At 41.3% G+C, this 21794-nt stretch overlaps 1 protein-coding gene across 3 annotated transcripts in view; it reads right to left on the reverse strand.

The window, feature by feature from the left end:
- The window catches only part of LOC139368871 (uridine-cytidine kinase 1-like 1b), a 56796-nt gene that overhangs the window by 20344 nt on the left and 14658 nt on the right, over nucleotides 1-21794 (reverse strand). For all 3 annotated transcript variants that reach the window (XM_071108317.1, XM_071108315.1, XM_071108316.1), the window contains exons 2-3: nucleotides 4334-4527; nucleotides 3666-3772 (exon numbers count right to left, since the gene is read on the reverse strand). In XM_071108317.1, the coding sequence (XP_070964418.1) occupies nucleotides 3666-3772; nucleotides 4334-4527 (301 nt within the window). The remainder of the gene's footprint in view (nucleotides 1-3665; nucleotides 3773-4333; nucleotides 4528-21794) is intronic.

The following is a 21794-nucleotide window of genomic DNA, read 5'->3' on the forward strand; positions in this document are numbered from 1 at the left end:
GGTTAGAAGTTTCCCCAGATCACTGTAACTTGGTCACTACTTTTTGAAATCCCCCTAATGGTTAAGGTTTAGATTTGGGTTAGGGTAAACTGAACCTAGATCTGTGATGAATGGCAACTACCACTGCTGCTGATGTTCTACATGGAAATGGTGTTTGGTTAACTCACAACTGGTATTTGGTATCTTAAAGTGGCATTAGTTAAGATCCAAAGGTGGCTGGTAAAGCTGGTAACCTACAGTAAAGCTGGTGACCTAGAGTAAAGCTAGTAGAGCTGCAGTAAAGCTGGTGACCTACAGCAAAGCAGGTAGAGCTGCAGTGAAGCTGGTGACCTACAGTAAAGCAGGTAGAGCTGCAGTAAAGCTGGTGACCTACAGTAAAGCTAGTAGAGCTGCAGTAAAGCTGGTGACCTACAGCAAAGCAGGTAGAGCTGCAGTGAAGCTGGTGACCTACAGTAAAGCAGGTAGAGCTGCAGTAAAGCTGGTGACCTACAGTAAAGCTAGTAGAGCTGCAGTAAAGCTGGTGACCTACAGTAAAGCAGGTAGAGCTGCAGTAAAGTCAGGCTGTCACTCTGTTACATAACACGGTAAGGGGAAGCTGATGACTCTTCTAATGATGGTTGCTTGGCCAATATCGTTCTCCTGGTCTTCACCCCCGCTCACCCAAATGTTGCTTCTTTTCCCCCTCTCTCATTTTACATCTACCCTCTTATCCCCTCAGGGATCTTTCCATCTCTTCAAAAGCCGGTCACTCAGGGTAGAGAGATAGTGAGCGATAGAGAGGGGGAGTAGAGCGAGATCGAGAGAATGGGATTACATGGTATTAAAACACTGTAGAAAACCATCTCCAGATCTCATTCAGATTTTGAGGGGAGTGAGAGGGAAGCTGTACAGTGCATGAGTGCTGCTGTGTTGTTATTGTGCTGTTATTGTGCTGTTAAATATGTTGTTATTATGTTGTTATTGTCAAATAAAATAAAATAGTATTTGTCACATGCGCTGAATACAACCTTACTGTGAAATGCTTACCTACGATCCATAACCACCAATGCAGTTCAAGAAAATATTTACTAAGTAAACTAAAGTAAAAAATGAAATAAAAAGTAACACAATAAAATAACAATAACAAGACTATATACAGGAGGAACCGGTTCTGAGTCAATGTGTGGGGGTACAGGTAGGTCGAGGTAATTTGCACACATAGGTAGGGGTAAAGTGACTACGCATAGATAAAACAGTGAATAACAGCAGTGTAAAAACAAAGAGGAGTCAATGTAAAATTATTATTGATTTTGTATTTTTTTTTTGTCAATGTAAATAGTCTGGGTAGCCATTTGATGAACTGTTCAGAGTCTTATGGCTTGGGGATATAAGCTGTTAAGGAGCCTTTTGGACCTAGACTTTGCGCTCGGTAGCAGACCTAGACTTGTCGTGCGGTAGCAGAGAGAACAGTCTATGACTTGGGTGACTGGGCCTTCCTCCTTTTTTGGGCCTTCCTCTGACACCACCTAGTATATAGGTGCTGGACGGCGGGAAGCTTGGCCCCATAGATGTACTGAGCCATACGCACTAGCCTCTGTGGTGCCTTGCGGTCGGAGGCCGAGCAGTTGCCATACTAGGTGGTGATGCAACCCGTCAGGATGCTCTCGATGGTGCAGCTGTATAACTTTTTAAGGATCTGGGGACCCATGCCAAATCTTCTGTCTCCTGATGGGAAATATGTTTTGTCGTGCCCTCTTCACGGCAGTCTTGGTGTGTTTAGACCATGATAGTTTGTTGGTGATGTGGACATCAAGGAACTTAAAACTCTCAACCTACTACACTACAGCCCCGTCGATGTGAAAGGGGGCGTGTTCGGCCCTCCTTTTCCTGTATTCCACGATCAGCTCCTTTGTCTTGCTCACATTGAGGGAGAGGTTGTTGTCCTGGCACCAAACTAACAGGTCACTGACCTCCTCCATAAAGGCTGTCTCATCATTGTCATTGTCGGTGATCAGACTGTTGTGTGGTCAGCAAACTTAATTATGGTGTTGGAGTCGTGCTTGGGGACTAAGCACGTACCCCTGAGGGGCCCCCGTGTTGAGGATCAGGGTGGCAGATGTTTTGTTGCCTACCCTTACCACCGGGGGCGGCCTGTCAGGAAGTCCAGGATCCAGTTGCAGAGGGAGGTGTTTAGTCCCAGGGTCCTTAGTTTAAGAGGCAACTCCGGGATGCTGGCCTTCTAGGCAGAGTTCCTCTGTCCAGTGTCTGTGTTCTTTTGCCCATCTTAATCTTCTATTTCTAGCCACCGTGCTTCTACACCTGCATTGCTTGCTGTTTGGGGTTTTAGGCTGGGTTTCTGTACAGCACTTTGAGATATCAGCTGATGTATGAAGGGCTATATAAATAAATTTGATTTGATTTGATATTTTTATTGGCCAGTCTGAGATATGGCTTTTTCTTTGCAACTCTGCCTAGAAGGCCAGCATCCCGGAGTCGCCTCTTCACTGTTGAAGTTGAGACTGGTGTTTGCGGGTACTATTTAATGAAGCTGCCAGTTGAGGACTTGTGAGGCGTCTGTTTCTCAAACTAGACACTAATGTACTTGTCCTCTTGCTCATTTGTGCACCGGGGCCTCCCACTCCTCTTTCTATTCTGGTTAGAGCCAGTTTGCGCTGTTCTGTGAAGGGAGTAGTACACAGCATTGTACGAGATCTTCAGTTTCTTGGCAATTTCTCAAATGGAAGAGCCTTCATTTTTCAGAACAAGAATAGACTGACGAGTTTCAGAAGAAAGGTCTTTGTTTCTGGCCATTTTGAGGCTGTAATCGAACCCACAAATTCTGATGTTCCAGATACTCAACTAGTCTAAAGAAGGCCAGTTGTATTGTTTCTTTAATCAGAACAACAGTTTTCAGCTGTGCTTACATAATTGCAAAAGGGTTTTCTAATGATCAATTAGCCTTTTAAAATTATAAACTTTGCTAACACAACGTGCCATTGGAACACAGGAGTGATGGTTGCTGATAATGTACGCCTATGTAGATATTCCATTTAAAAAATATACCGTTTCCAGCTACAGTGGTCGTTCACAACAAAAACAATGTCTACACTGTATTTTTGATTAAATTTATGTTCTTTTAATGGACCAAAAAATGTGCTTTTCTTTCAAAAACAAGGACATTTCTAAGTGACCCCAAACTTTTGAAGGTAGTGTATAGATTCTGGGTGTAGTTATCCATTAATTCCAGTGTGCACCTAGCAAGAGGCTGTTGTTAAGCTGTGTTTCTGTACATGTGGTAGAGTGATACAAATAACCATGACATCATTCGGCCAGGTAAGCATAGTCTACTTTGTAATGAACATTTAATTGAGAAGGTTTTTGGGAAAACCTTTCCATTTCTCAGAAGACATTTCATGAGCATTATTGCTAACGGATACACAGACGCGCACCACACACACAGATGGGGAATTCTCGTACGAATCACTGACGCATTCTATTCATGTCTTATGATAAACTTGGGCAAATTAATTAATTTTCAGAACATTTAGTTGGTTCCTTACTATGTTCAATACATTTTTGAATATGGTTGAATTACGTTTTAATGTCTGGATTCCGTGATTTCGTCTGCATTCTTTAGATTTTATAGTGCCCTACACAAGCACACACACATGCACACACACACACACCTTGTAGAAGGAGTCCATGGAGAGCAAGACCACCCAGGGGACATCCAGAGCCTCTATGATCTTCCTGGCTACAGTGGTCTTCCCTGAGGCACTGCCCCCACACAGACCTGCAGGACACACAGGGCACAATGGAAACTCGGTGAGATGAACGAGGTAGACCACTTAAGTCCTTGGTTCAACTGAAAGTAGCTTTTCAATGTCTACAGTAACTGAACCAGTCTCTTTTATCAGCAGAGCACTATCTGAAACATTTCTGTTCAGTGGTGTAGAAACCCCTCCTGTCGTGTTCAAATATCAAATAATGACTTATGATGGGGCATCAATAACCGTTATCAGTTAACACGTTGATGCTTATTTCCAAGAAAGTTTCCTCTTGTAGCAGATGTTATCCCCTCTGCTTTCTAAAACAAAGCACAGGCACCCACGGCATCATAGAACAGCATTCAGGTGCATGACGTTGTGACAGTAATACGCAGTTTCATTCACAAGCAATTTGATCAGGAATAGAGCGCTGTGGATAGCCCTGCAGCTGATCTTAACCCTGTGACGTTCACCATGGCATGTGTGTGTCTTGACTTAGAGGGCTTGGGGAACAGGAGACAGGTCATTTTCTCACATAAAATAGACAACGAAGCATTATTCTATTAAATAATCCTGAGGGTTCCTACCGATGACGAAGGCCTCTTTGGACTGGGTTCCATGTTCGTTATACCAGGGTGGGCGGCCGGCTGTGTAGATTGTCCGCTTGGATGTCCGCAGCAGGGGCGGTTCTGACTTGCACTGGCTGGTAGTCCGTTTCCTTGGTGACAGCCCAGAGCTGACGGAGGTGAGGAGTCTGTCCAGGGAGCCCTCTCCGCCCCCGCTGAAAAATAATGAGACAGAAGAGAAACATGTCACTTCCTCTTAACTTCAGCAGTATGAAAAAAAACCTGACACACTTTTGGTGTGAACTATCCCTGTAAAACGCAGAATGTGTGAATATCAGATTTGAAATGACAGCTCAAAGTTTGAGAATTGTTATCACAATTAGAGGTCGACCGATTAATCGGAATGGCCGATTAATTGGAGGCAATTTCAAGTTTTCATAACAATCGGAAATCTGTAGTTTTGAACGCCGATTTTGCCGATTTATAAAAAAAAATATATATATTATTTTTACAACTTTAGTTAACGAGGCAAGTCAGTTAAGAACACATTCTTATTTTCAATGACGGCCTAGGAACATTGGGTTAACTGCCTTGTTCAGGGGTAGAACGACAGATTTTTACCTTGTCAGCTCAGGGATTCAATCTTGCAACCTTACGGTTAACTAGTCCAACGCTCTAAACACCTGCCTCTCATTGCACTCTACGAGGAGTTACGCGAATGCAGTAAGCCAAGGTAAGTTGCTAGCTAGCATTAAACGTATCTTATAAAAAACAATCAATCAATCATAATCACTACACATGGTTGATGATATTACTAGTTTTATCTAGCGTGTGCTGCGTTGCATAGAATCAATGCGGTGCGCATTTGCGAAAAAGGACTGTCGTTGCTCCAACGTGTACCTAACCATAAACATCAATGCCTTTCTTAAAATCAATACACAGAAGCATATATTTTTAAACCTGCATAAGAAATAAGAAAGAAAGGTTAGCAGGCAATATCAACCAGGTGAAATTGTGTCACTTCTCTTGTGTTCATTGCACGCAGATTCAGGGTATATGCAACAGTTTGGGCCGCCTGGCTCATTGCGAACTAATTTGCCAGAATTTTACGGAATTATGACATAACATTGAAGGTTGTGCAATGTAACAGGAATATTTAGACTTATGGATGCCATCCATTAGATAAAATACCGAACATGTAACGGATCTCGTCCTCCTCTTCTGAGGAGGAGTAGCGAGAAGGATCGGAGGACCAATGCGCAGCGTGGTAAGTGTCCATAATGTTTAATCAAAACACACAGAACACTGGAACAAAACAATAAACGTGAATAAATGAAACAGTCCCGTGTGGCAACAAGCACTGACACGGAAGAAAACAACCACAACTCAAAAGTGAAACCAGGCTACCTAAGTATGATTCTTAATCAGGGACAACGATTGACAGCTGCCTCTGATTGAGAACCATACCAGGCCAAACACAGCAATCCCAAATTATAGAAAAAAGAACATAGATAACCCACCCAACTCACGCCCTGACCATACTAAAACAAAGACATAACAAAGGAACTAAGGTCAGAACGTGACAGAACAGTTCCGTATTTCACTGAAATAATAAACGTTTTGTTTTCGAAATGATAGTTTCCGGATTCGACCATATTAATGACCTAAGGCTCGTATTTCTGTGTGTTATTATGTTATAATTAAGTCTATGATTTGATAAAGCAGTCTGACTGAGCAATGGTAGGCACCAGCTGGCTCGAAAGCATTCATTCAAACAGCACTTTCAAGCGTTTTGCCAGCAGCTCTTCACAATGCTTCAAGCATTGAGCTGTCTATGACTTCAAGCCTATCAACTCCCGAGATTAGGCTGGTGTAACCGATGTGAAATGGCTAGCAAGTTAGCGGGGTGCGCGCTAATAGCGTTTCAATCGTCACTCGCTCTGAGACTTGGAGTAGTTGTTCCCCTTGCCCTGCAAGGGCCGCGGCTTTTGTGGAGCGATGCTTCGAGGGTGGCTGTTGTCGATGTGTTCCTGGTTCGAGCCCAGGTAGGGGCGAGGAGAGAGACGGAAGCTATACTGTTACACTGGCAATACTAAAGTGCCTATAAGAACATCCAATAGTCAAAGGTATATGAAATACAAATGGTATAGAGAGAAATAGTCTTATAGTTCCTATAATAACTACAACCTAAAACTTCTTACCTGGGAATATTGAAGACTCATGTTAAAAGGAACCACCAGCGTTCATATGTTCTAATGTTCTGAGCAAGGAACTGAAACGTTAGCTTTTTTTACACGCACTTTTTATTCTTCTCCAACACTTTGTTTTTGCATTATTTAAACCAAATTGAACATGTTTCATTATTTATTTGAGGCTAAATTGATTTTATTGATGTATTATATTAAGTTAAAATCAGTGTTCATTCAGTATTGTTGTAACTGTCATTATTACAAATAAATAAATTGGCCGATTAATCGGTATCAGATTTTTTTGGTCCTCCAATAATCGGTATCGTTATTGAAAAATAATCATTGGTCGACCTCTAATCACAATACCAGCATATGTTCTTTTGGACTTCGGACCAAGCAACAAAAATGACTGCATATACAACAAAACGCTGCATAGAACACACTGATATGTGTGAGGACCATGAGGAGAGATACAGAAAGGCATTATGGGATATGTTGTTGTTTATGTTGGGACAACATAAAACATTTCACAACAGTCACTTTTGTAAAAATACCTGTCTGATTTGGGCTGTAATAAACATTACTGACGTGATTCAGTATCACTGACAATGGCAACACCTCCATATCTATACTTCTACATTGATTTACACAGAGAACCAACAGTCAGAAGGAATCAGTCATCAATGATCGCATGTTGCTTTTTACGATGGACCCTTAATCAGTGCTCTGTTTACTCCAAGTACATTGTTTAACCTGAGCATACTGCTTCCTATACAAACCACATAAGTCAATCATGTGATAGAATCAATCCCCATCCCCCTTTCTCCATTTCTTCCCCTCTTCTCAATAACTTTCTCAAGGGTACGCAAGCTCACATCACAGTTACCATGCACATTAACACAGACAGGTTGTTGGTTTCTAAGACAAATGCAAGATCACTGGTTGGTTGTGTAAGTGTGACCTGAGGCTAAGCCTTTGTCCCCTGAGAGTCAGCTTGTCTTCACTGGTGGGGGAGGAAGGAGACTGTTGCGTCTGTTGTTGGTCAGGGTTACAGTACATCAACACTTGGATAGTTGCAACATAAAACAAATGAAACCCTGCTTATATGACTAGTATAACTCCTTATTTTAGTTACCACTAACTACTGAAATGCCTACCGTTGCTAAATGGACTCATAAACATGGCAAGGATCTTGCAAGATGAGCTCTCTTAGCAGACCCATCTTTGACAGAGAGAGTATAATGCTTCATTCATAACCAAGTGGGAATTTACCACATACGACTGGGAAAAAATCCAATTGAATGCCCCTCCAACTGGTAATTACTAGTGGGACTCCTCTATCATCCAGAGCTCCCACTTTCCCACAAGCTAACCTCTGACGTCACCTACAGTGGTTCGTCCTTTAAAAGTTGTAGCGTACTGCGGCGCTGCTTGCAATGTGCCGCAGAATTCTATGGCACGTTATTTAAGTGTGAACCACTGTTACCATTAATGCTAGTTAGTGCTAGTTTGACCACCAGAGGGCATATTTATCAGTTAACCCACTGTTCCTAGGCCATCGTTGAAAATAATAATTTGTTCTTAACTGACTTGCCTAGTTAAAAAAATGACTGGTCAGGAGTGGCATACAGTACTACGGTAAGAGCAAAATAATCCTAATAAATAAAAATAATAAATAAAACCTTAGTGTAACAAGTAATTAAAAAAAGTTGTGCACAATTATCAGTTTCTTTTTAGGTTTTTGTCACCCATTGTCAGAGACATAGTAGGACCCAAAAGCATAATCAGTGCTCTAACTCCCCCTTGCGCTGGTCTGGAGCAAAGAAGTGATGACGCAGGGTACCGCATTAAACCACAAATGACCTCTAAGTCCCGCAGCATAATCACACAACTTTTAGTGGAGCAACCACTGTACTAAGGTAATTATCTTAATACCATCATTTTCGGCAGTTATATGCAACAACAAAATATAATTTAATAAATGTATTTATGGTTTTGAACACTATCATTTGTTTACAAGCATGATAGCTGTAGTTTTAGTTTATGGTTTAAGCAACTTGTTCACAATTAGACAATCTGCATTTCTCAACAACTTCAAAGCATGTGAATGCATCCAACTGGTATTTACGACTTCACAACGGGTAAATTCCTACCTCCCACTTGGTTACGAACACAGCATTGGTACTTTGAACCTGCCAGTGTAAATTTGTATGCACATAATGGATATGCAAATCTAACACCAACCCAGACCTGATCGCTGGATGTCACAACATTAGAACAACTGTGATTGGTTCACAGGTACTTGCAACAGACATTTATACACGTAGACCTACAGAGTGCATTCGTTTTCATTGGACGCATGGGCATGGGATTGCATCAGACCAAGAGCTCAATACAGGGAGGCGGGGAGGGCATTCAAATGCATCTATTACTATTCTACCAAGATCGCAGCCCCAACTCAAACCACACAAAGACTGTCTGACATGGAACAGAATACGCCGAGTGGAAAGTGCTTAGTCCATTCCCTCCAAAATACTACAGCCACCATGACTCGACATGTGAAATGCAACTTTGTTCTTAAAACATGCCCACAATAAGGATAGTCAGTCTCACACTCATTTGATTAAACTCAGTAGGAAAATATGCCTATCTATCTAATTGAAGTCACCACCAGTACAATCCAGGACAACCAACCTAACCTATCACATTCCTAACAAGCCTTTTACAAAGCCATTATGTCTAGAGGCGGTTTAGCTGTCTAGCAGGTTCAACTTTTCTTCATTTCTCTCTTTCTCTCCTATTCTCTCTCTCTCATTTCAATTCAATTCAATTTAAGGGCTTTATTGGCATGGGAAACATATGTCAACATTGCCAAATCAATTAACATCTCTCTCGCTCATTATATATATATATATATATATATATATATATATATATATATGTCTGTGTGTGTGTGTGTCCATCTACTTACTGTATTAAGCGAGAGATCCATACCTCTCCCTTAGAGGTTTGTAAGAACCCGGAACCCATTTCTGTGGTAGGAGAAAGTCCTGGGTAGGTAGGTACGTAGTAGATGTTCCTGCCTGTTCTGGACTTTCACTACCTGTGTGGCTCCACTCCCCTGTGCTACTCCACCCCACGGCTTTATAGCCTAAATAACTTCAAGTGGAACAAGCAAGGGGTCAAAGGTGGCAGGCAGACATCAGGGGGAGGGCAGCAAGGTTTGAAAAGCTCAGTGTTTTCATACCAGACCCATCCCACCCAAGGCAGCTTGGAGAGGGAGTGGGGAGAAGTGCATGGCAGCCTCTGCATATCATTTGTTTTCTGCACGTGCTTTTCCTATTCTTTATGAAAAGCAACACAGAGATCCATCCAGACAAAGAAGGAGAGTTTATCTGGACTTTATACCGTATCTATGGATATTTTGAAAATACAGATGGTACCGTTAAAAATACTGTAAACAGTACCAGTCAAAAGTTTGGACACACCTACTAATTCAAGGGATTTTCTTTATTCATGCTATTTTCTACATTGAAGAATAATAATAAAGGAATCAAAACTATGAAATAATTTGTGGAATTTCTTTCCTTCTAAATTCATTTGAGCCAACCAGTTGTGTTGTGACAAAGTAGGGGTGGTATACTGAAGATACCCCTATTTGGTAAAAGGCACAGTCCATATTATGGCAAGAACAGCTCAAATAAGCAAAGAGAAATGACAGCCCATCATTACTTTAAGACATGGAGGTGAGTCAATACGGAAAATGTCAAGAACTTTGAAAGTTTCTTCAAGTGCAGTCACAAAAACCATCAAGCGCTATGATGAAACAGGCTCAAGTAACAGACACATCTCAACATCAACTGTTCAGATGAGACTGCGTGAATCAGGACTTCATGGTCGAATTGCTGCAAAGAAACCACTACTAAAGGACACCAATAATAAGAAGAGACTTGCTTGGGCCAAGAAATATGAGCAATGAACATTAGACCGGTGGAAATCTGTCCTTTGGTCTAAAGAGTCCAAATTTGAGATTTCTGGTTCCAACTGCTGTGTCTTTGTGAGACGCAGAGTAGGTGAACGGATGATCTCCGCATGTGTGGTTCCCACCGTGAAGCATGGAGGAGGAGCTTTGATGGTGCTTTGCTGGTGACCCTGTTGGGGATTTATTTCTAATTCAAGGCACACTTAACCAGCATGGCTACCACAGCATTCTACAGCGATATACCATCCCATCTGGTTTGCGCTTAGTGGGACTATCATTTATTTTTCAACAGGACAATGACCCAACACACCTCCAGGCTGTGTAAGGTCTATTTGACCAAGAAGGAGCGTGATGGAGTGCTGCATCAGATGACCTGGCTTCCACAATCACCCGACCTCAAACAAATTGAGATGATTTGGGATGAGTTGGACTGCAGAGTGAAGGAAAAGCAGCCAACAAGTGCTCTGCATATGTGGGAACTCCTTCAAGACTGTTGGAAAAGCATTCCAGCTGAAGCTGGATGAGAGAATGCCAAAAGTGTGCAAAACTGTCATCAAGGCTAAGGGTGGCTGCTTTGAAGAATCTAAATTATAAAATACATTTTGGTTTGTTTAACACTTTTTTGGTTACTACATGATTCCGTATGTGATATTTCATAGTGTTGATGTCTTCACTATTATTCTACAATGTAGAAAATAGTAAAAATAAAGAAAACCCCTGGAATGAGTAGGTGTGTCCAAACGTTTGACTGGTACTGTATATGTTTGCACCCATCTCAGTAAACTAATTTATTGCGAAGGCCTAGACTGAAAGTCAATTTATGCTTGATCTGAAAATGTGGTAGGAGGCTCCATATGGAGGACACGCAATTGTGGAGCCTCCAGAGGCATGCAGAGGCCAAATCGAGCTCATCGTCATGCGCCTCCCAAATGTTGTAACAATGCGTAGGGCTCTGTATAGCTCCGCATTGACATGATTGGTTGACGGTAGGTGGGGGCGGTACATCCTGTATAAACACAAACTGACTTCCTTGACAACAGCTCTGCACTGCTCCGTGAAGCGCAAGATTGAATGTATGAATGCCCTGACATCTGCTGAGGCCATATCACAGTAAATGCTGCATGGCCAATGCAGACGTCGGATTGACCATGCGCCCAGATGTACAATGCACTTTTCTCTCCAGAATGCTCTATCTCCTGCCAATTTGTGTACATTCACTGTGTGAATTGTTTGCATTTGATTGTTAGTCTATATCAATTTCTAGTCCCATGTATCAGTAGCAGTACACTTACCGGCTACCACCCAGTTACTCAACCTTAGAGGCTGCTGCCCTGTACATAGACATGGAATCACTGGTCACTTTAGTAACGTCCACATACTGCTTTACTCATTTCATATGTATATACTGTACTCTACTGTATTTTAGTCAATGCCACACCGACATTGCTCGTCCTAACATTTATATATTTCTTAATTCCATTATTTTACTTTTAGATTAGTGTGTATTGTTGTGAATTGTTAGATATTACTGCACTGTTGGAGCTAGGAACACAAGCATTTCGCTACATCCGCAATAACATCTGCTAAATATGTGTATGTGACAAATAACATTTGATTTGATTTGAATTCCTAATCTACAATGTTTATTACTTTGGTAAAGGTAATTATTTTAACGCATTCAATATTATTATTCCAGTCTTCTTGTTCTCATTGTCTGAGTGGACACATTGTTTGCAGAGCGCACAACCTATGCTACACTTGTGAGAAACAAGTTTTAGTTTATTTCATTCCATTTACGAGTTTAGTCGTAATTGGGGCGGCAGGGTAGCCTAGTGGTTAGAGTGTTGGGCTAGTAACCGTAAGGTTGCAAGTTCAAATCCCCGAGCTCACAAGGTACAAATCTGTCATTCTGCCCCTGAACAGGCAGTTAACCCACTGTTCCTAGGCCGTCATTGAAAATAAGAATTTGTTCTTAACTGACTTGCCTAGTTAAATCAAGATAACATTTAGTAATTGTCTTTTGTTTGGAGCTCTCCTGTCCATGTTGAGTAAGGACTCACACACATAGGCCTATAGGCTACCTGAAAAATCTTTCCAGCTCTCAAAGTGAAACATGTTACGCTTAATAAGCCTACCTGATTACTTCTTATCAGTGCTTGACTTGGACTGAAATAGGTTCCGGTACTCATTTTGGGTGCCGGTACTGTTTATATTTAGGTGCAGGAGCTCCACAATACTTTTGAGCTAGTATTCTATAAGAGGAACAGGAGCTCAAGCAGTAGAACATTTGAGGTGCCGGTGTCTGTCATGAGAGGGGAAACTCTGTAAACTTGTATACAATGTTGCAAGTTCGCTAGTGCAAGCTTTGGGGCTGGACCCAAGTTAATAGTTGATACAATGTTTCAGGTTTGGTGCAGACTGGCCATGTGTAGCCAATATGATTTATAGGATATTTATTTTTATCAGGATATTGTCTACCTGCTGGCTGCAATGCTTTTATTTGTTGGCTTTATGTAGGCTATTTTGACATAGTTACATTTTAGGTTTGTATCAGATTAGATTTGGATATCATTTTGATTAACCACATGACAATGGTTTTGAGATGAAGACTATTTAAAATTAAACTGTTTCACTAAAATGTGCATATGAAAACCTTAACTGGCACTATCGGTAGAAATGGTAAGATAAATTGGCATTCAACATGAGAAAGGTTGCCTTCTCCTCTCCTATTACCGGAAACTTCAGAAGAGTAATGGCAGAATCTGTGAAAGCCAGCAGGAGCGGGAGGAGAATAGTTGGGTCAGGTTAAGTATCATTTTTTTTTTGGGGGGGGGGTTAGATCTCTGTTTGAGGATCAGACAAACTCAATGTGTATAGGTGATTTTATTAAAACACATAGGGTGTGTCTATATATATATATATATATATATATATTTGGAAAAATACATGTTTAAAATGTTGACCAATTGATTGGTCGAAAGAACAGAGGACTTTTGGTTGACCAAGATTTTGGGGGGGAACAGCCCAAAAACGAGCTGTCGGGGATAGCCCAATTAAGTATAACTATAAGAATTCTAAGATGTGTCAAATAAATTATTTCCAGTTTAGGGCTCCAGATATGCATTTGCCATGGCCATGGCCATCTATCTATATATAGATTATTTTCTTAAATGGCGCCCCCTTGTGTTCATATTCAGTAATACCGTATATCCCAGTACGGTACTGTCATGACGTTGGCCTCTTTGGGTATAACAAGAACCATCTCCCTCTCCCTGCCTCCCCCTTTCCTCCTTCAACTAGGTTGCTGTGGTCAGAGAGACGTCGTCAATTCCTGAGGATCTCCTCATGGACACACAGTATAGAGAGAGTACATTTTCATAGAGGACAAAGGAAATCCTTCCACCTCACAGAACTTGAGGTACGAACAAATTTCATGTTCCGGAGAAAGTATAAAAGATCGGTGAAGAATCCTGCTACGAACTGGTCCGTTTGTCACAACTTGGGGAAGCTCATGGGAGACAGTGTGGCAACATTACCATAACGCTGTTTATATAATAGCCTCAGATATGAGGTCTACATCTAATTGTTGTATAAGATGAATGAGTGAGTATGATACTGTTTGTATAATTGTGTAATATGATTTTGGACTGTTTAATGAAGAAAAATACAATTCCCTTTTGATTTGAACTAAATCAGAGGACCGCCCCTGAGCCCAGTTAGGGTCAGGCCTCCTGGGACAGCCCTTTTTCGTCCCTTCCGAATAAAACCCCCACTCGGGTTTTTGAACCAGCAGACCGAGCTTACCTCAATTACGAGATGGCTAAAGGTTGCAGACCATGTTTTTCTCCATTAGAGGAGGAGACAAAGGTTGTAGACCATTGCTGAATCTTTTAACCATACCACGTGGTTAAACTCTTAGACTATCGATACCGACAGAATAAGAACAAGTCTTTGATATTAATTACTAGTCTGCAGCTGGGAATTCGGTATCATTGAACGCGAAGAACGACAACCGCCGAAACATCCATTCTATTACGAAACAAATGAATGTCACTCTGAACTATCCGCTCTAACCACAACCTGAGAGAGAGTGAGAGAGATGGACAATACTACAAAAGAAACAAACTTTTCACCAGCGATCAAGACGACACACTGAGCGTAAATATATATATTGATTGCAATTGTTCCCGATTGAGTGAGCGTTCATGTGTAAAGGATTAGCATTTCAATTGTTATAATTATCACTCTGTAGTGACTTCTTAGTCGACCCCCACTTCCCCTTTTGTCTAACAAGCCGGCATGCCGGTTTAGCCCACTAGGGCACATTCTCCTATCATTACATTTACCTTGTTTGTTTGTTTATGCATTTCTGTGAATTACTTAGTTAGTAATAAATAAATGATTTAAGACAATTGATGTATGGATGACTCATAGTGAAGACTGGGTTTGTGCAGATAACCAACAATTTATGACGTTTGGAATGAGACTAACATGAGGTAAAGTAAATAATTCATTAATTCGAAGACTAATTGATCAGATAAAATATCTGAAAGTTATTTTAGGAAATTATAACTTTGTAATCTGAATATTTTTCCTTGGTGCCCCGACTTCCTAGTAATTACAGTTACATGATGAAGCAGTCTAATTGCGTAATAACTAATTACAGAGAATCTTTGATAAAAACTATCAGTCTTCAGTTAATGATAGTAAAGACACGACAGTACAGAAAAGGTATGACAAATGAAATACTGGATACCGCCCAACCCTAATCTGGGTTATCAGTTAAAGCCAAGCCAGGGTGCCATAAAACATGCCCTCACTCCATAGTTACACAGATACACACATTCTTACACATAAATGTGTCAATTACGATCTCACACTACAATGCGCACAAAAATGCAAACATGAAAGTCTATATAAAAAGAGAGCAGCAAACAAGAGAAAACTATCTAGTCCAGATGGAGGAGCTATCCAGGCCCCCCTGGCGCTGATAATAACAGTAAACAATATGGTGGGTCGTGACCTCTCTTTCCTGTGGATTTCTGAACATAACGCAACAAACAAACGGAGGTATTTTGGGTATAAAAAAAATAATCTTTATGGAACAAAAGGAACATTTGTTGTGTAACTGGGAGTCTTGTGAGTGAAAACATCTGAAGATCATCAAAGGTAAACGATTCATTTGATTGCTTTTCTGATTTTCGTGACCTAGATACTTAATGCTTAGTGTACATAATGTTATGTTATGCTATCAATGAACTTACACAAACACTTGGATTGCTTTCGCTGTAAAGCATAATATCGGAATCTGAGACGACAGGTGGATTAACAAAAGGCTAGGCTGTGTTTTGCAATATTGCACTTGTGATTTCATGAATGTGAATATTTTTTAGTAATATTATTTGACTGTGGCGCTATGCTATTCAGCGGTTGCTGACGAAAATGATCCCGCTAACGGGATGGGTAGCGTCAAGAAGTTAACGAGTCTGAAGAGCCCGATGTGAATGATATACTGCTTACCGGGAACAGGCCCAGATCCCCATCATTTGTGTGAAGAGAAGGCAGAGAAAAAAGGGGCCAGAGGGCGGGCAGCCTTCTGAGAATTCGTAAGCGATCGAATAAACCCCCACTTCCTTCCATTCTGCTAGCAAACATGCAATCTTTGGAAAATAAAATCGATGAACTAAGCGGAAGATTAAACTACCAACGGGACATTAAAAACTCCTCATGGACACACAGTATAGAGAGAGTACATTTTCATAGAGGACAAAGGAAATCCTTCCACCTCACAGAACTTGAGGTACGAACAAATTTCATGTTCCGGAGAAAGTATAAAAGATCGGTGAAGAATCCTGCTACGAACTGGTCCGTTTGTCACAACTTGGGGAAGCTCATGGGAGACAGTGTGGCAACATTACCATAACGCTGTTTATATAATAGCCTCAGATATGAGGTCTACATCTAATTGTTGTATAAGATGAATGAGTGAGTATGATACTGTTTGTATAATTGTGTAATATGATTTTGGACTGTTTAATGAAGAAAAATACAATTCCCTTTTGATTTGAACTAAATCAGAGGACCGCCCCTGAGCCCAGTTAGGGTCAGGCCTCCTGGGACAGCCCTTTTTCGTCCCTTCCGAATAAAACCCCCACTCGGGTTTTTGAACCAGCAGACCGAGCTTACCTCAATTACGAGATGGCTAAAGGTTGCAGACCATGTTTTTCTCCATTAGAGGAGGAGACAAAGGTTGTAGACCATTGCTGAATCTTTTAACCATACCACGTGGTTAAACTCTTAGACTATCGATACCGACAGAATAAGAACAAGTCTTTGATATTAATTACTAGTCTGCAGCTGGGAATTCGGTATCATTGAACGCGAAGAACGACAACCGCCGAAACATCCATTCTATTACGAAACAAATGAATGTCACTCTGAACTATCCGCTCTAACCACAACCTGAGAGAGAGAGAGGGAGAGAGACGGACAATACTACAAAAGAAACAAACTTTTCACCAGCGATCAAGACGACACACTGAGCGTAAATATATATATTGATTGCAATTGTTCCCGATTGAGTGAGCGTTCATGTGTAAAGGATTAGCATTTCAATTGTTATAATTATCACTCTGTAGTGACTTCTTAGTCGACCCCCACTTCCCCTTTTGTCTAACAAGCCGGCATGCCGGTTTAGCCCACTAGGGCACATTCTCCTATCATTACATTTACCTTGTTTGTTTGTTTATGCATTTCTGTGAATTACTTAGTTAGTAATAAATAAATGATTTAAGACAATTGATGTATGGATGACTCATAGTGAAGACTGGGTTTGTGCAGATAACCAACAATTTATGACGTTTGGAATGAGACTAACATGAGGTAAAGTAAATAATTCATTAATTCGAAGACTAATTGATCAGATAAAATATCTGAAAGTTATTTTAGGAAATTATAACTTTGTAATCTGAATATTTTTCCTTGGTGCCCCGACTTCCTAGTAATTACAGTTACATGATGAAGCAGTCTAATTGCGTAATAACTAATTACAGAGAATCTTTGATAAAAACTATCAGTCTTCAGTTAATGATAGTAAAGACACGACAGTACAGAAAAGGTATGACAAATGAAATACTGGATACCGCCCAACCCTAATCTGGGTTATCAGTTAAAGCCAAGCCAGGGTGCCATAAAACATGCCCTCACTCCATAGTTACACAGATACACACATTCTTACACATAAATGTGTCAATTACGATCTCACACTACAATGCGCACAAAAATGCAAACATGAAAGTCTATATAAAAAGAGAGCAGCAAACAAGAGAAAACTATCTAGTCCAGATGGAGGAGCTATCCAGACCCCCTGGCGCTGATAATAACAGTAAACAATATGGTGGGTCGTGACCGCTCTTTCCTGTGGATTTCTGAACATAACGCGACAAACAAACGGAGGTATTTTGGGTATAAAAATAATCTTTATGGAACAAAAGGAACATTTGTTGTGTAACTGGGAGTCTTGTGAGTGAAAACATCTGAAGATCATCAAAGGTAAACGATTCATTTGATTGCTTTTCTGATTTTCGTGACCTAGATACTTAATGCTTAGTGTACATAATGTTATGCTATGCTATCAATGAACTTACACAAACACTTGGATTGCTTTCGCTGTAAAGCATAATATCGGAATCTGAGACGACAGGTGGATTAACAAAAGGCTAGGCTGTGTTTTGCAATATTGCACTTGTGATTTCATGAATGTGAATATTTTTTAGTAATATTATTTGACTGTGGCGCTATGCTATTCAGCGGTTGCTGACGAAAATGATCCCGCTAACGGGATGGGTAGCGTCAAGAAGTTAACGAGTCTGAAGAGCCCGATGTGAATGATATACTGCTTACCGGGAACAGGCCCAGATCCCCATCATTTGTGTGAAGAGAAGGCAGAGAAAAAAGGGGCCAGAGGGCGGGCAGCCTTCTGAGAATTCGTAAGCGATCGAATAAACCCCCACTTCCTTCCATTCTGCTAGCAAACATGCAATCTTTGGAAAATAAAATTGATGAACTAAGCGGAAGATTAAACTACCAACGGGACATTAAAAACTGTAACATCTTATGCTTCACGGAGTCATGGCTGAACAACGACATTATCAACATACAGCTGGCAGGTTATACGCTGTACCGGCAGGATAGAACAGAGGCATCTGGTAAGACAAGGGGCAGCAGACTACATATGTTTTGTAAATAACTGCCGGTGCACGATATCTAAGGAAGTCTCAAGGTTTTGCTCACCTGTGGTAGAGTATCTCATGATAAGGTGTAGACCACACTATCTACCTAGAGAGCTTTCATCTGTATTTTTCATAGTTGTCTACATACCACCACAGACTGACGCTGGTACTAGGATAGCATTGAATTAGCTGTGTTCTGGCATAAGCAAACAGGAAAAGGCTCACCCAGAGGCGGCGCTCCTAGAAGCTGGGGACTTTAACTTAAATCCGTCTTACCAAATTTCTATCAGCATGTTAAATGTGCAACCAGAGGGAAAAAACTCTGGACCACCTTTACTCCACACAGAGAGCTGCATACAAAGCTCTCCCTCACCCTCCATTTGGCAAATCTGACCATAATTCTATCCTCTTGATCCTATTCCCCCTTGCTTACAAGAAAGAATTAAAGCAGGAAGCACCAGTGAATCGAACAATAAAAAAGTGGTCAGATGAAGCAGATGCTAAACTACAGGACTGTTTTGCTAGCACAGACTGGAATATGTTCAGGGATTCCTCCGATGGCATTGAGGAGTACACCACATCAGTCATTGGCTTCATCAATAAGAGCATAGATGATGTCGTCACCACAGTGACCGTGTGTACATACCCCAACCAGAAGCCATGGATTACAGTCTGCACTGAGCTAAAGGCTATAGCTGCCGCTTTCAAGGAGGGAGACTGTAACCCGGAAGCTTATAAAAAATCCCGCTATGCCCTCCGACCAACCATCAAACAGGCAAAGATTCAATACAGGACAAAGATCGAATCGTACTACATCGGCTGCCCAGTGACACGAGCCTACCAGACGAGCTAAACTACTTCTATGCTCGCTTCGAGACAAATGACACTGAAACTTGCATGAGAGCACCAGCTGTTCTGGAAGACTGTGTGATCACGCTCTCTGCAGCCGATGTGAGTAAGACCTTTAAACAGGTCAACATTCACAAGGCCGCAGGGCCAGACGGATTACCAGGACATGTACTGCGAGCATGCGCTGACCAACTGGTAAGTGTCTTCACTGACATTTTCAACCTCTGCCTGTCCGAGTCTGTAATACCAACATGTTTAAATCAGACCACTATAGTACCTGTGCCCATGAACACTAAAGTAACCTGCCTAAATTACTACCGACCCGTAGCACTCCCGTTGGTAGCCATGAAGTGCTTTGAAAGGCTGGTCATGGCTCACATCAACACCATTATCCCAGAAACCCCAGACCCCTCCAATTTGCAATCCGCCCTAACAGATCCACAGATGATGCAATCTCCATTGCACTCTACACAGTCCTTTCCCACCTGGACAAAATGAACACCTACGTGAGAATGCTATTCATTGACTACAGCTCAGCGTTCAACACCATAGTGCCCTCAAAGCTCATCAATAAGCTAAACACCTCCCTCTGCAACTGGATCCTGGACTTCCTGACGGGCCGCCCCCAGTTGGTAAGGGTATCAACACATCCGCCACACTGATCCTCAACACAGGGGCCCCTCAGGGGTGCGTGCTCAGTTCCCTCCTGTACTCATGTCTGGACGGCCAGGCACGACTCCAACACCATCATTAAGTTTGCCGATGACACAACAGTGGTAGGCCTGATCACCGACAACGACGAGACAGCCTATAGGAAGGAGATCAGAGACCCTGGCCTTGTGGTGCCAGAACAACAACCTCTCCCTCAACGTGATCAAGACAAAGGAGATGATTGTGGACTACATTAAAAAGAGGACCGAGCATGCCCCCATTCTCATCGACGGGGCCGCAGTGGAGCAGGTTGAGAGCTTCAAGTTCCTTAGCGTCCACATCACCAACAAACTAACATGGTCCAAGCACACCAAGACAGTCATGAAGAGGTCATGACAAAACCTATTCCCCCTCAGGAGACTGAAAAGATTTGGCATGGGTCCTCAGATCCTCAAAAGGTTCTACAACTGCACCACTGGTTGCATCACTGCCTGGTGTGGCAACTGCTCGGCCTACGACCGCAAGGCACTACAGAGGGTAGTGCAATCGACCAAGTACATCACTGGGGCCAAGCTTCCTGCCATCCAGGACCTCTATACCAGGCGGTGCCAGAGGAAGGCCCTAAAAAATGTCAAAGACTCCAGCCACCCTAGTCATAGTAGACTGTTCTCTCTCCTACCGCACGGCAAGCAGTACCGGAGCTCCAAGTCTAGGTCCAATAGGCTTCTAAACAGCTTCTACCCCCAAGCCATAAGACTACTGAACATCTTATCAAATGGCTACCCAGACTATTTGCATTTCCACCCCTCACCCCCCTCTTTTACACCGCTGCTACTCTCTGTTGTTATCATCTATGCATAGTCACTTTAATAACTACCTACATGTACATATTCCCTCAATAAGCCGGTGCCCCCGCACATTGACTCTGTACCGGTACCCCCCTGTATATAGTCTTGCTATTGTTATTATACTGCTACTCTTTAATTACTAGTTATTTTATTTCTTATTATTTTTTTAAACTGCATTGTCAGTATGGGCTCATAAGTAAGCATTTCACTATAAGGTTGTTTAACTATAATACCTGTTCAGCACATGTGACTAATACGATTTGATTTGATAACCTGACATTACCCAAACTACCCACAGGAGGACGAATAATTCAATATTTAATTAATCAAATTAGTATTGTATGTGAAAAAATAACAATGTTAAAATATATCACATTGCACATTTAGTAATGACAGAATGTATTTTAAACTTCACACAATGTAAAACTTTGTGAAAAAATATATATAGATAAAAATACATAGATAGGAGTGGGAAAAGAGATGCTTGTGCATTGATAAGCACACCAAAGATGGCATTAACGATAAGTAATAAAATAAAGATGGCATTAACGATAAGTAATAAAATAAAGATGGCATTAACGATAAGTAATAAAATAAAGATGGCATTAACGATAAGTAATAAAATAAAGATGGCATTAAAGATAAGTAATAAAATAAAGATGGCATTAACGATAAGAAATAAAATAAAGATGGCATTATAGATAAGTAATAAAATAAAGATGGCATTAAAGA

Source organism: Oncorhynchus clarkii, chromosome 16 (assembly GCF_045791955.1).
Source record: "Oncorhynchus clarkii lewisi isolate Uvic-CL-2024 chromosome 16, UVic_Ocla_1.0, whole genome shotgun sequence".
Lineage (NCBI taxonomy): Eukaryota > Metazoa > Chordata > Actinopteri > Salmoniformes > Salmonidae > Oncorhynchus > Oncorhynchus clarkii.